The sequence below is a fragment of the Hemicordylus capensis genome, chromosome 5 (genome assembly GCF_027244095.1).
Source record: "Hemicordylus capensis ecotype Gifberg chromosome 5, rHemCap1.1.pri, whole genome shotgun sequence".
Lineage (NCBI taxonomy): Eukaryota > Metazoa > Chordata > Lepidosauria > Squamata > Cordylidae > Hemicordylus > Hemicordylus capensis.
Genome location: NC_069661.1, coordinates 257,884,750 through 257,898,435, shown reverse-complemented (window position 1 = coordinate 257,898,435; position 13,686 = coordinate 257,884,750). Strand labels below are relative to the sequence as shown.

The 13,686-nt window shown below is 46.0% G+C and overlaps 1 protein-coding gene across 4 annotated transcripts in view; it reads left to right on the top strand.

The window, feature by feature from the left end:
- The window catches only part of LOC128326147 (asialoglycoprotein receptor 2-like), a 61,560-nt gene that overhangs the window by 25,856 nt on the left and 22,018 nt on the right, over window positions 1-13,686 (top strand). For all 4 annotated transcript variants that reach the window (XM_053252418.1, XM_053252419.1, XM_053252417.1 and 1 more), the window contains exons 5-6: window positions 6,143-6,238; window positions 10,076-10,162. In XM_053252418.1, the coding sequence (XP_053108393.1) occupies window positions 6,143-6,238; window positions 10,076-10,162 (183 nt within the window). The remainder of the gene's footprint in view (window positions 1-6,142; window positions 6,239-10,075; window positions 10,163-13,686) is intronic.

The following is a 13,686-nucleotide window of genomic DNA, read 5'->3' as shown; positions in this document are numbered from 1 at the left end:
GTGTTCATTAGGATAGTTGGTGCAAAAGGTCGATGCAGTGGAACTCCATTTCCAACACCCCTTCTCATCGCCTGTCTCACTGGCTCACAACTCCCATCTTCTCACAAAGCATCTGGACTCTGTCTCTGGGCAGTGGCTTAGTCAATCCATCTGCCACCATCTCTTCTGTTGGGCAGTGCTCCAACTGGACTACGCCTTTTTCTTGCATGTCTCAGACATAGTGATACTTTATGGGAATGTGCTTAGTTCTAGGCTTCATCCTCTCCATATAGGAGGTCTGGATACAACTTTGGTTATCCTCAGACCCGAAGTCGGATGGTAGCTGGTGTATCCACACCACTTCCTTGCACACTTCAGCTGCAGGCAGGCTTCCTTTCCATATCTGCCATGTGGTGGGTTCTTGAATCTCTTTTCCTTTGGTCATGAGTGAGAGTCTTTTGGGTAGAACATCTTTTTTGGGCCTCTGTGAACACCTTATTTCCATCTCAGACTGTGCAGCCCCTTCTGAATCTGTATCCCCTTCTGAATCTGCGTCGGGTTCTGCACAGATTCTTTGGGTTCACTGTCTGGCTCTAGCATTATGAGGGTCCACTCACGTGGTTTCTCTTTCACTTGGAACTCTGGTACATGTTATGGTACATCATCTCTGATTGGCCCATGTCTGTCATTAAAATAGACCACATTGCAAATTCTGACCTCTCCACTTGCAGGATCAAGGATTCTGTATCCCTTTTGGCCAGGCACATATCCAACCAACACCCCCAGTTTGCATCTGCAATTGAGTTTGGTTTGCTTGGCCTTTGGGATGTATGCATAAGCCTTTGATCCAAACATTCTGACATGCTTTAGAGAGGGTTTGTGCCCATGCCATAGTTCAAATGGTGTCTTGTCTATTGATTTGGTTGGCAATCTGTTTTGTAAGTAATTTGCTGTCATCACTGCTTCTCCCCAGAATGTATTTGCCAAGCCAGCATCATGTAACATGCATCTGGTCATTTCTAGTAGAGAGCGGTTTTTCCTTTCTGCCACACCATTAAGTTCAGGTGTATATGCGGGAGTAGGTTCATGTGAAATCCCATGGTCATTTAGGAATCTTTTCATGTGATTTGACATGTATTCGCCTCCATTGTCTGACCTTAGTATCTGACGCTTTCTTTCAAAGTTGTTATTGACCAGTGCAATATATTCCTTAAATCTTTCAAACACTTGACTTTTCTTGCTCAGAGGATATACTTAAGTAAATCTTGAAAAATCATCAATAAATGTGAGTATGTAGCGATTGCCACCCATACTATTTTCACGTGAACCGGAGACATCAGAATGTATTAGCTCGAAAGGACGCTGTGACTCCGTCTATGTATGCCCAGAAAAACTGGTCTCATCCTTTATTAAGTAAGCAACACTGACATCTTGTGGCAGTTTTTTTCCCCCATGACTCCACTTTAAAGTTTGTAATTAGTCCATTTTCCACAAACTCATTTATCACATTTATTTGCCTATGCACTAGTCTTTTATGCCATATGGTAGAACAATTCTTGTGTCTGCCTGAAGCTCCAAGCCTTGCTTGTTTAGTTACACAGTGCAATTGAAAAAAAGACCATCTTTACAGATATAGGCTGTCATAATTAAATCATCCTCTTTGGTGATATAGCAAACTTTGTCCTCAAAAGTCACTTTGCAACCTTTATTGACTCCATGTCCCACAGAGATCAAGTTACTTTCCATATCAGGGACTAAGAGAACATCCTAGATCAAAATACTCTCAATCTGTCCATCCATCGGCCTGCAACGCAGGCCAGCTGTTCCTCTCCCCATTGAAAAAAATGTGTTCCTATCACCAACACAAACAGCAACTTTGTAATTTTTGTCTAAAACAATAAACAGTTCAGGGAAATTCAGAATATTTTGGGTGGTGCCTGAATCAAGAATAAAAACATTTCTTTCATTCCTGCTTGCTACATTGAAAGACTCGGCTCTTTGGCTGTCTCTCTCTGTTTCCTGTTCTTTAAGCATGCTGTTTGCTTCTCTTTCTGTGAGAAATGCTCTCTGTTGTGTTCACAGACTGTGAGTCATCTCTGTAGCTATGGTAACCAGGTTTCCCTCCTCTAGGATTCTTTCTGCTTTTGCCGCCTTTAGGATCTGGGCAATTAGTAGGCCAATGCCCAGCTTTGTTGCAGTTGAAGCAAAGCCTTGTTTCCTGAAAAAGGCTGTAGTAGGCTTCCAGCTGCATCCTGCAAATTCTTTGAATTAAAAGGACAGCAGCATTGGGGGAGAGACTGCCATACAGTCTTCTGAGCTTTTTCAACACCTCTGAAGCAAATTTAGTCTCTTTGAAATGCATTAGTAAATCATCACTCACATTTAGAAGAATCTGTTCTGTAAATCCCACTCCTTTTGGGCATCAGGAGAGCTTCCATTTTCATAACCCATTGTTCATAATTCCTCCCATTTAGCTGAGAAAAGACAGTGCTGATCACCTCTGGATCCATGCTGTCTTTCTCTCTCACTCAGTTGCATTTTAAAAGGAAAAACTCTGCTGCAGACTTTGGGGCTGCTGGGCCCATAACCATGTTGGGGTTTGTGATTAATTAGCAAAGCACCAAGGAAGGTACCACTCCAGTTACAGAGTGCAGAGTTTAGTTGTTGCAGCTATTTAGAGTAACATGTATGGAGATCACTGGAGAGTCTAAATTAAATGTGGTCTCCCCTCACATGTGGTCTACCATTCAAATGCAACCAGGTCAGACCCGGCTTGGCTAGAGGGACAAGTCATGCCTGCCGCCACAAGACTAGCTCTCCTCTCTTCTATTCAAAGCATAGAAGCACCTTATGTGGTTAAAATAATGTGATAAAGTGATTCCATGTGGTATATATGAGATATATGAATATATATAGCCCTGTTCTCCTTCAAAAAGACCCTGCAGCTTTAAGACCAGAGTTAAGGCTACTTACTGCCTTTTGTCTCAGGCTCCTCAAAGCAAGGAAGTTAGAACTTAACAGACATGTCACTTCACCAGAAATGAGGATGTGCCATTCCACCAGTTGTGCTCACTTACAACTTGCCTCCATGCACCCCACATTTTTCCTTGGTCTTTGAGGCCCAGATCAAGATGGGGAGAATGGAGTGCCTGGCACCAGCAGAGATGACCCACACTGCCTTAGGAAGCACCTGACTTTACTGAAACAGGAAAGCCAATGGCATTGTAGTCCCAGACCGAAAGTAAGAAACTTGAACTCTCACATCATTCATCAGGGGAGTTTCTAATTTCTAGGTGCAAAAGAGGCAGCCTTTTGCAGCAGGGCAAGCCTTCCTGCCTGGGGTTCTGTCGTGCTCACTGTTCCAGGCAGTCAGAAGGGGGCAAAGGCGCACTCCCACCACAATCCAGGGTGATAGGCTGCTGGCTGAGCATGAAAGGATGCCACAGGTAGTGAGCCTGCTAGGTGATGGGAGGCACAGGAGGACTGGGGCTCCGAGAGAGTCCCACGGCAAGGTAGGTTCAAGAGATGCAGGCCAGGGGGAGAGGGTCCTGGGCCTAAGGCTTGTATCTGAGTCCGTCAGTGAAGAACAAGCTCTCCTTCAGCAAACTGTTATTACCAGCTAGTCCTTGCTTAGGGGAAGAGGCTGATGTAGGCCTTCTCAGAGCCACACCCAGTAGGGGTGTGCACAAACTGTTTAACGCTGAACCAGTTCACCTGGAAATGGGCCGATTCAGTGGCTCAATTACAAATCAAACCGGGGGCCATGATTGATTGTGCTGGTCTTGGACCATATTAAAGATGATTGACTGACTGATGGTCCATGATCGAACTGAACCAAGCCCAGTTCGGGTGCACCAGGTTGGCATTGAATGAGAGGCTGGAGACTGGGCTGGCAAGAGGGTAATTAAAGGATCATACTCACCCGGTGAGGCTGTGGGCACCACTACTCACCCCCACCGCCCGGTGCAGCTCACAGCCCAAGTGTGCACAATGCTGCTTTTAGCAAGCCGCCTGCATGGCGGCCAGCATTTTTCTGGCCTCCATGGATGGCTTGCCAAAAGAGGCATCATTTGGACTTGGGCTATGAGCTGCGCTGGTGGGGGGAACAGTGGCACCGGCAGCCACACCAGCAGGTAAGGCCCTTTAATTACCACCTGGCTGCCCCTTAGAGCTTCCGAGAACACCCACCCCTTCACTTGTAAAAGTGAATCTTCACTAGATTCCCCTTTACAGGTTTAGCCACTTGAACTGCCAACGTGGTTTGGTCAAATGGACCGGACCAGCTAGATACTTCCATTGGACTGCGCACTCATGAATTGAGCTAACCCCCCAAAGGGGGGCCCTGATTGTGTGTGGCTCCTGTTCTCTCTGGTTAATGATAGGACTTGTGCACAGGGACCCCCTACTCTCCAGGGGAACTTTTCCCTCACCCAAAGGAGATTTTGAAGCTGCATGTGTCCATGTGTAGCCAGTTGGGCAGACTGGGGAAACATCAGAGACAGATCTTGACTGTCATACAAATTTCCCAGCTCCGGACTGGCGTTGCACCCTGTGCAGATCTGCCACTGCAGGGAACAATGGGAGAGGAGAGGCCCAATTTCCAGCAGCCCCAGGAGGCTTTACAGACAGGGCTTTTATTTCAAATCCAGACTGGAGTGTGCCAGTCCACGTATTAGCTGGATTTACCCCTGCGGGCTATCAGGGACCAGGACAGACAGGACTTTGTTTTCCCCTGGATGGAGGCTGCACATTCTGGCTTAGCCCAAAGTATGCCCAGCTTTTAAAAAAATCTTCAAGTGTCAGAGGCTTTTGGGGGAGGGGGGACATGCCCCACAGTGTCTCTGCTATGTGTCGGGTGGTCATGCCAGTAAATCAGCATTTTTCAAAACTCAGTGAAGGGGAGTTTGACTACTGTTTGGGGTATGGTCTGCTCTAAGCGACTTGCAATTGCAAGCACTGCAGTGGGAGGAGGCGAGGTGTTGTTGCAGACTGGTGATACTCTGTGGAGGGAGTCCAGAAGGGGAGGGGGAGGGAGAAATCCCTGAATTAAACACAAGCACAAACTGCAAAATGTGTCTCTTCCGATGTTTTACATTCGCTCTAGATGTGCAGAATGGATATAACCTGAGCCCCTTTTTTGTCTGAGCTGATTCCATGTGTGTGTGTGTGTGTGTGTGTGTGTTGGGGGTGGGGGACATGAGACAAAGGCAAGGGTTAAGCAACCTGCTGTTTGATCCAGCTTGGCAACTCGTCATGCCGTCCTTCCGCTCTTAACTGTCAAACTAAAAAAAAAACCACACCACTCTCTTGCCTCTTCCTCTGTGGTGTGATTCGTGATTGGTTGGAGGGAAAACCCGGAGGAAGTAGGTGGGATCTGCCAGGGAGTGCAGGGAAGAGCAGACAGCTATGTGAACTGTCAGTTTACTCCCCCGGATCAATTTAATCCCTCAACTTGCAGATCTGCTGGGAAGCAGATTCACTCTTCAGATACCCTGAGGCATGAAGGCATGTGGGAACAACTCCCAGGAGACTGGGGTCATGGTTCTGGGCAAAAGTAAAGATGGACATGTTCAAATGGGCATGCTTTGACAGCTTCTTCATGGCAGTTACCAAGATAGGCAGAGCTGTTGCCGGGGTACAGGTTCGGGTTCCTGTGCCTAGTCTTCTTCATTTTCTGAGGAGTCCTCCAGGATGGGTGAAGTGTTGCGGCTTTGAGTCATGGCATTTGATAGCACTCGTTGTAGTTGCACTTTGATTGTACCTTGATTTATTCCACTGAACAGACACAGCTGGGACTTAGGCTCACCACTCTGCCACTGACAGCCACCCAGCTCCAAGGTAACAGTTGGTGGACCCGGAGCTAACCACAGCATGGGATACCATCCTATACCCAAATTGCCTAAATAATGCATCCGTTAAAGAAGATGTGACTTGCAGCAGCCACCACTTCCCAGCCTTATGGAGCTTGAATTAACATGGAAACCCCAGTTTTGTAAATGGACCACGCCACTGAGCCGAGGGTTGAGCCATGGTGTGGCAAACACAATCCATGGCCAGGTGCTGCTGCTGAGCACTCGCATCCAGAGGGCCTTCAGGGCCACCATCTCACTGCCATAAGCATTCTATAATCAGGACTCCTTTTTCCTTCCTACCTTTCAAATAGCTGTGTTGGAATTCATAAAAGAACCTCCGCGTTCTGCACTGGAGAGAATTCGAGAGATGATGGTGGACCGCGATATAAACCTTAATGAAAAGACCGGTAAGTAGTAAGTGGCCGTGCGGATGACGGAGCACCACCTTCCACCTTCCAGGAGGTGCTGTTGAGATACTTGGCCACCTCTACCCATGCTCTGCCCACCTCCTGCTTAGGAGGCTTCCAGGAGAGCCTTAAAGACCCATATTTTCTGCCTGGCTTTTAATGGTTTCTGTTTTTAATTTTAATGAGTTTTAATCTGTGTGTTTTTTAAAAAAATAATAATAATTAATGGTTTTATTGCATGTTTTTTTATTTGAATGTAAACCACCCTGAGCCACTTTAGGAAGGACAGCATATGAACTGAATAAATAAATAATAAATTACCGCAATGCATTGTATGTGAGGCTGCCTTTGAAAATGGCCTGGAAACTGCAAAATAGGGCTGCAAGATTAATACTGGGGCTGGACATGATTCAAATGCTGGTTTTAACATTTAAAACCCTAAACACAAGGGTGGCACCATCACTGAGCAGTGGGGTTCAAAAAACCCATGCCTTCAATCAAAAGGGCTGTGTGATGTTACGTTCAAAAGGGGCATGGCCTGGTCACTGGAGGGCCCACCCGAGCTCTTTAGAGCATATTCCCAGCCAGCGTTTGCTGACTGGCTGCATTTATTTTCCATCTGACATTTTAAAATCCCACTGGGCCCCCACCAGACATTTTTAAATCCTAAAAAATTGCGGTAACTCCATATATGACATTCTGCTGCCCTGTGAAGCAAACTTTTGGGGAGGAGAGTGTTGGATACCTTTAGAGAGCCTGAAAGGATTTAATTATGAAAATGTGGGTGTCACGCCCTCGATCTCAGATAGTGAGGAGGAAGGGGATGCTGACAGCCCTCCAGCTGATGCAGGGGTGCCTGAGGGGCAGAGCCCGGCTGTCAGTTCCCAAGAGATGGCTGAGGCAGGTCTGGCTGATGTCCCAGAGCAGGCATAGCAGTCTGAGGCAGCAGAGACAGGGACTGTCAGAGACTGACGAACCGGAGCATGAGTTGTGCAGGCAACCCCCACTGACTCCACAGCAAAGACGGGTCACGAGACAGCACACACATCTGGAATCCATCAGGAGAAGTAAACGCCTCTTGCAGAGGGCTGATAAGGAGTTAGTGAGGTTCCTTACGAAGAGAGTTCCAGCGTGAGGCCAACTGGATAGATTGGCAGGGGGACCAATCTAAAACCAGGTACAATGAGCTGAGCCCTGGCGTGAGGGCAGTGACTTGGCCAGGCAGGTAGTGCTTTCAGCTTGGGTAGCCCCAATGGAGAGGGGAATACTTGTAGCAGTGAAGTCCCCAGTGTAAAGCACAAGGGAGCACACTGGGTCATGGGGTTAGGGATATTTATACCCCAAAACATGCCTTGGGGGTCACGTTTCTGAAGTCATACTTTGCTGTCTAAAGCTGTTTGGGAAGACTTGTTCAGAATGCATTGTGCTTCCTGGGTAGGAAGGTGTGTGAATCGCCTGTTGTATTCAAGGCTGGTTGCAGTGAAAATCAGAGTGTGCATGTGCATCAAAGAATATCCTGTGTTGGGACTGACTTGCCCCATAATTCTATCAAAAGTTTCAATGAGCACCTTTTCAAAGTTACATCACTGACTCATCTCTATTGTGATGGAGGCTGCTGTTGCACTTGTCTTATCTGCTTTGTTTTCCTTGCCTAATTGCTTCATTAGCACCAGGTGTTATCTCTCTTGTGAGAGGATGAGGGGGATTTTTAAGGTTCATTCCAAGTCCAAAATGACCTCGGATGCCAAACAACTCGCAATAGTTAGTTCTGGAGTCTGCTTAGTTGGGGCCCCCTCGTGAAAAGAGGGTGTGAAACTAATCCCCTCTCCAATTTTTATTCCTGGTGTTCAAATCTAGGGGTGACCAGTCCACTGCCAACTAAGTGACTTGTCCCCATGTATCATATAAGCTGGAAGCTCACATTGCGGTGCAGTTCCTGAGCATAGCAAAAGTGCAGTCTCCAAGCCTGGAGATGCAGCTATAAACAGGGAGGCTTCTGGGAGCCGGGCAGAATAAGGTCAGCTGGTAACAAGTTGCACATAATAATGCACATGTGTGGACACTTCCTTGATACTGCTGCCCAGAACAGAACTCATTCCATTCACTAATGAAAAAAATAGGGAGCACTGGTGGCCTACTGCCTTGTGGGTTGGGTGGTACTTGTCACCCATGAGACTCTACTACCTAACCTGTTTTGGTTTCCCTAGGCACTACCTGTGTGGAATGACAGGGCTGCTTCTAATCCCCATTATTTCCTATGGCAGGAAAAAATAAAACCAGGAAAAACAAAAATCCTTAAAAATCACCTGCATGCCCTACTGCTTTGTGGGTTAGGCTCAGTAAGCAGCACCCATGGTGCCCTACATTGGAGTGCCTAGGTGCATCAAAACCCAAAATACCAAGCACAAACTACAGGAAAAAAACACAAACTTGACCAAGGCTTCAAGAAACCACAAGCCAAACAAACAACTATAAACCTAGACTCAGCAAGCCACAAACCTAACTACACACTCTACAAACCTGACCTAACTAAAAACCACTAACCAAAACTTGACAAGCTAGCAAGACAAACTACAAGAAAAGCAAGCATTTAAAAAAACCAAAAAGACAAGTAGAGCTGAAGGAAGTTTAAAATAACATACCTACTGAGAAGCCTTCGTTCTTCTCTTCGTGCATGCTAAAATCGTCCCCTGCTAACTGACCAAAGAGGCACCTACTTAAAGTGGTGATCCTCTTTACTGAGCAGAGAGCAACCAGCCCTATCCATCCCCAGGGGGCGAACACAGCTTTGCTGAGAGCCTGCAAGGCTCACAGACACTTGGTGGCATCAGACCCCTGATTCCTCACTGGTTGTGTCATAAGAACATAAGGACAGCCCTGCTGGCCCATCTAGTCCAGCAACCTGTTTCGCACAGTGGCCCACCAGATGCTGCTGGAAGCCACAGGCAGGAGTGGAGGGCCTGCCCCCTCTCCTGCTGCAACTGGGACTCAGAGGCATCCAGCAGAGGCCTATTCTCTGCAGCTGCCCCTAGGCTTTGGAATGAGCTCCCTGCTGAGATAAGAGCCTCCTCATCGATGATAGCTTTAAAAAAAGATTCTTAAGACACGTTTGTTCATCCAAGCTTTTAACTAGATTTATTGAATTGTGGTTGTATTTACTCTGATCTTAATATTTTAATTCCATTTTTAAGTTATCTTATATTTGCTGTAAACTGCCCAAAGATGCAAGTTTGAGGTGATATACAAATATATTCAAGAAAGAAAGAAAATAAAGCTTTCAAGACAGATCTATTTCTTCAAACTTTTAGATAACAAAAATTTTAAATTTTTTTGTTCTTTTAATTGTTAGCTGTGTTAACAATTTTGAATTTTTATACAAATCGCCTGGAGATGCTTTATATCAGGCAATTTATAAATCTAATAAATCAAAATATTTCTTGCTTCATGTCTTCTCACTATGGGGGCAATGAACCTTTCTTCCTGCAGTACACCCTGACAGGTACTTTGGTTCTTCACCCAGGCTTTCATACGAGAGTACAGTTTTTGCTGCCGCTGCTGCTTTGTGTTTTTTGTGTTACTGTTTTATATAGGTTTTTAAAAGACTTTTAAATCGTGTTATCCTATTTTTATATTTAATATTTCTACTTTTAATATGTGTATGAATTGTGCATTCTTTTAATTACATTGTAAACCACTTTGGGATTATTTTAATGAAAAGCAATATAGAAATGGAACAATAAATAAATGTAAGTTTGTATTTAAGGGGGGCTTGTGCATTTCAAGGTTCCTGTGAGCTGGTTGTGATCCTGCTGACTTGAATTGTTGCATAATTTTTAGATGAAGAACTTCTTACGATAGCAGAGCGTGAATTTGATAGGTTGATCGGCTTGCGTGATCAAACGGAAGAACTGGACATATCACTCGGTAAGTTATTCTGAGACCACAGCAGAGATGATACATCAGAAGCAGGAAACCTGCCAGGGAGGGGGTTGGGCCGCTGTCGCTCATGAATCACTCGCATGCTGGTCATGCAGGTGCATGGCAGGAGAGATCTCAGAGTGGTGAGGATTGGGGGTGGGGGGTGGGGTGGGGTAGGTATGTTGTGTCCTGCCTCCCCACCCGACGGGGAGCAGTCGTGTAAATGACCTTATGTTGTATCAAAGGCTGACATCCTAAATAAATTTGCTCAAGGAAGTTCCACTGTGCTGAGATAAAGAAAGAAGCAGGACAGCAGTAGATTGGGAAATGGCACAGGGAAACGTGCTTGGCCCCAACTTTATTACGAGAAAAGTTACAAGATCAGCGACAAGCGTCGATCAGGAAGATGGATGGGGAGACGCACTGGCCCCACCTCCCGGAGAAGATCTTGCCAGACAAGTCAAGGCCTTGACTATTCGCTTCTCCACTCCAGTGCTGAGTGCTCAATGTCATGCTAAGGCCATGCCATGCTAAATTTATTTATTTATTTAATACATTTATATACTGCCCAAAACACAAGTTCTCTGGGCGGTTTACAAAACAATAAAAGCAGCCAATAAAAGATTAAAACATTTCAACAATTAAAATTAAAAAGTTAAAACTATGAAAACACAATTAAAACACAATAAAATAGTATCTAATTAAAAGCCTGGGTGAACAAATGCATCTTGACAGCCCTTTAAAAAGTTGTAAGAGATGGAGAGGCTCTTATTTCAGCAGGAAGTGTGTTCCAAAGCCTCGGGGCAGCAATGGAGAAGGCTCGTCCCTGAGCAGCCACCAGACGAGCCGGTGGCAACTGCAGGCGAACCTCTCCAGATGATCTCAATGGGAGGTGTGGTTCATAGCAAAGAGGATGTTCTCTTAAATACTCAGGGCCCAAGCTGTTTAGGGCTTTAAGCTGGTGTAGATCTTTTAAGATAGGAGTGATATGGTCTCTCCAAGATGACCCAGAGACCAATCTGGCCACCGCATTCTGGATTAACTGCAGTTTCCAGACTATGCACAAAGGCTGCCCCACGTAGAGTGCATTGCAGTAGTCAAGTCTGGAGGTGTGACCAGCGGAGGTACTACTGTTCTGAGGTCATTTATCTCAAGAAAGGGACGCAGCTGGCGTATCAGCCAGCTGGCCATTGTATCAGCACCTCTGGCCATTGCTTCCACCTGAGACACCAGGAAGAGTTTTTTGTCCAGAAGCACCCCCAGACTGCGTACTTGTTCCTTCTGGGGAAGTGTGACCCCATCCAAAACAGGCAGATCAAAATTATTTCCCGAGTTCCAACTCCACACAATAAGTACCTCCGTCCTATCTGGATTCAGTCTCAGCTTGTTAACTCTCATCCAGCCCATCACTGCCTCCAGTCAGGCATTTAGGGAGGTTATGCCTTCTCCTGATGACATTGACATGAAGAAATAGATTTTTGGTGTTATCAGCATACTGATAACACCCTGCACCAAATCTCCTGATGATCTCTCCCAGCGGTTTCATATAGATGTTAAACAACATTGGAGACAATATGGAGCCCTGAGGGACACCATACCGAAGTTCAGTTTTTGAAGAACAACAGTCCCCAAGAGACACCATCTGGAATCTGCCTGAGAGATAAGAATGGAACCACTGCAAAGCAGTGCCTCCCACCCCCAACCCTCTCAGATCCTCCAGAAGGATACTATGGTCAATACTATCGAAAGCCACCGAGAGGTCCAAAAGGACCAACAGAGTCACACTTCCTCTGTCAATTCCCAATTGGAGATCATCCATCAAGCCAATCAAGGCAATCTCCACCCCATAGCCAGCTCGAAAGCTGGTCTGGAATGGGTCTAGATAATCAGTTTCATCCAAGACTGCCTGGAGTTGGGAGGCCACCACCCTCTCAATTACGGTGTGGTCATGTCTACTGCCCTGGTGAGCTTGCTGTTCCACTTTCTCCACCAGGGCATCAACAGAATCACTGGCAGAGCCAACACTAAATCCTTCTAAGGCTTCTTCGAACCCTATTGGATCCAATAACCTTCTCAGGTGGACCATTCTAGTAGGCCCCCTCTCCCCTGCGAAGGTGGGGTGTGACTGTGAGTCCAACCTTAACCAGATGGTGGTCCATCCGTGGCAATGGGGAAATTACAGGAGTCCACACCCACAGAAAACCACCCTGATCAGAGTGAAAGACCAGATCAAGCGTGTGACCTGCAATGTGCGTCGGTCCCAAGACCCTTTGGGTTAGGCCCATAGTTGTCATGGCCGCTATGAATTCCTGAGCCACCCTAGACAAACTGGTTCCATAGTGGATATTGAAGTCCCCTAGCACCACAAGCCTGGGGGACTCCAACGCCAAACCTGAGACCAAGTCCATCAGCTCAGTTATGGACTCCATTGGGCTGTGGGGCGATCGGTACACCAACAGAACTCCCAGTCTATCCCTGGTCCCCAAACTTAGGTATACAGATTCAATATGGTCAGATACTTTGACAGGGATCCTGGTCAGGGAGAGGTTATTCTTATAGACCCCAGCCACTCCACCTCCCCACCCACATCCCTGCACCTGCTCCTCAACAGAGTACCCTAGAGGGAGAAGCTGGGACCAGACTGGGCCCCCAGCCTCCCCCACCAAGTCTCTGTAATACATACCAGGTCTGCCCCTTCATCCAGAATCAAATCATGGATAGTTTCCGATTTATTCTGGACAGCCCTGGCATTCCAGAGGAACCAGGTGAGAGTCTGGGGAGGTTGGCACTGCTCCACCAGGTCAAAGAGCTGGCAGGGCAGCCGGAAGGGGAAACAGCTCATAGATTTCGGACTTCCCTTCTCCTGTAACGCCGTGCTGACCTGCCAGCTTTACTTCCTTTTCACATTTTAAATTTTGATTAGCTTTTAAAATAGCTCCAAAGTACATTCATTTATCTAATTCTACATAAGTAATTATTAACTTCCCACTTGCCTATCTGCGTAGTTCACCATAACTATGCATATAAACCGTTGCTATAATAATTCAAAACATACATACTTACAATGCTACTCGATTTTACCCAACCCAACCTGCTGTTATTACGATATTTCAAACCCTACTGAAAAGTCCATATTGGAAAAATAAGACTTTAAGTAAAGCAAAAATAGTTCCTAATCTTCTTTGAAACATTCCAAATTTTCATCTCTTATAAGTGCTATAAGCTTTGCCATCTCAGCATATTCCAAAATTTTTATCAACCAGTCTTCTTTTGACGGCATTTTAGTGTCTTTCCATTTCTGCGCATATACTACCCTGGCCGCCGTGGTTGCATACATAAAAAATGTTAAATTTCTTCTGGAAAACTCTCTTCCTAGCAGGAAGGATTCTGGCCTCTTAGGAAATGTCACTTTAAAGATTTTTTTCAACTCATTATATATCATATCCCAAAAAGTCTTTGCCTTCCTGCATGACCTCCACATATGGAAAAGTTCCTACACATTGTCCACATTTCCAACATTTGTTTGAAAC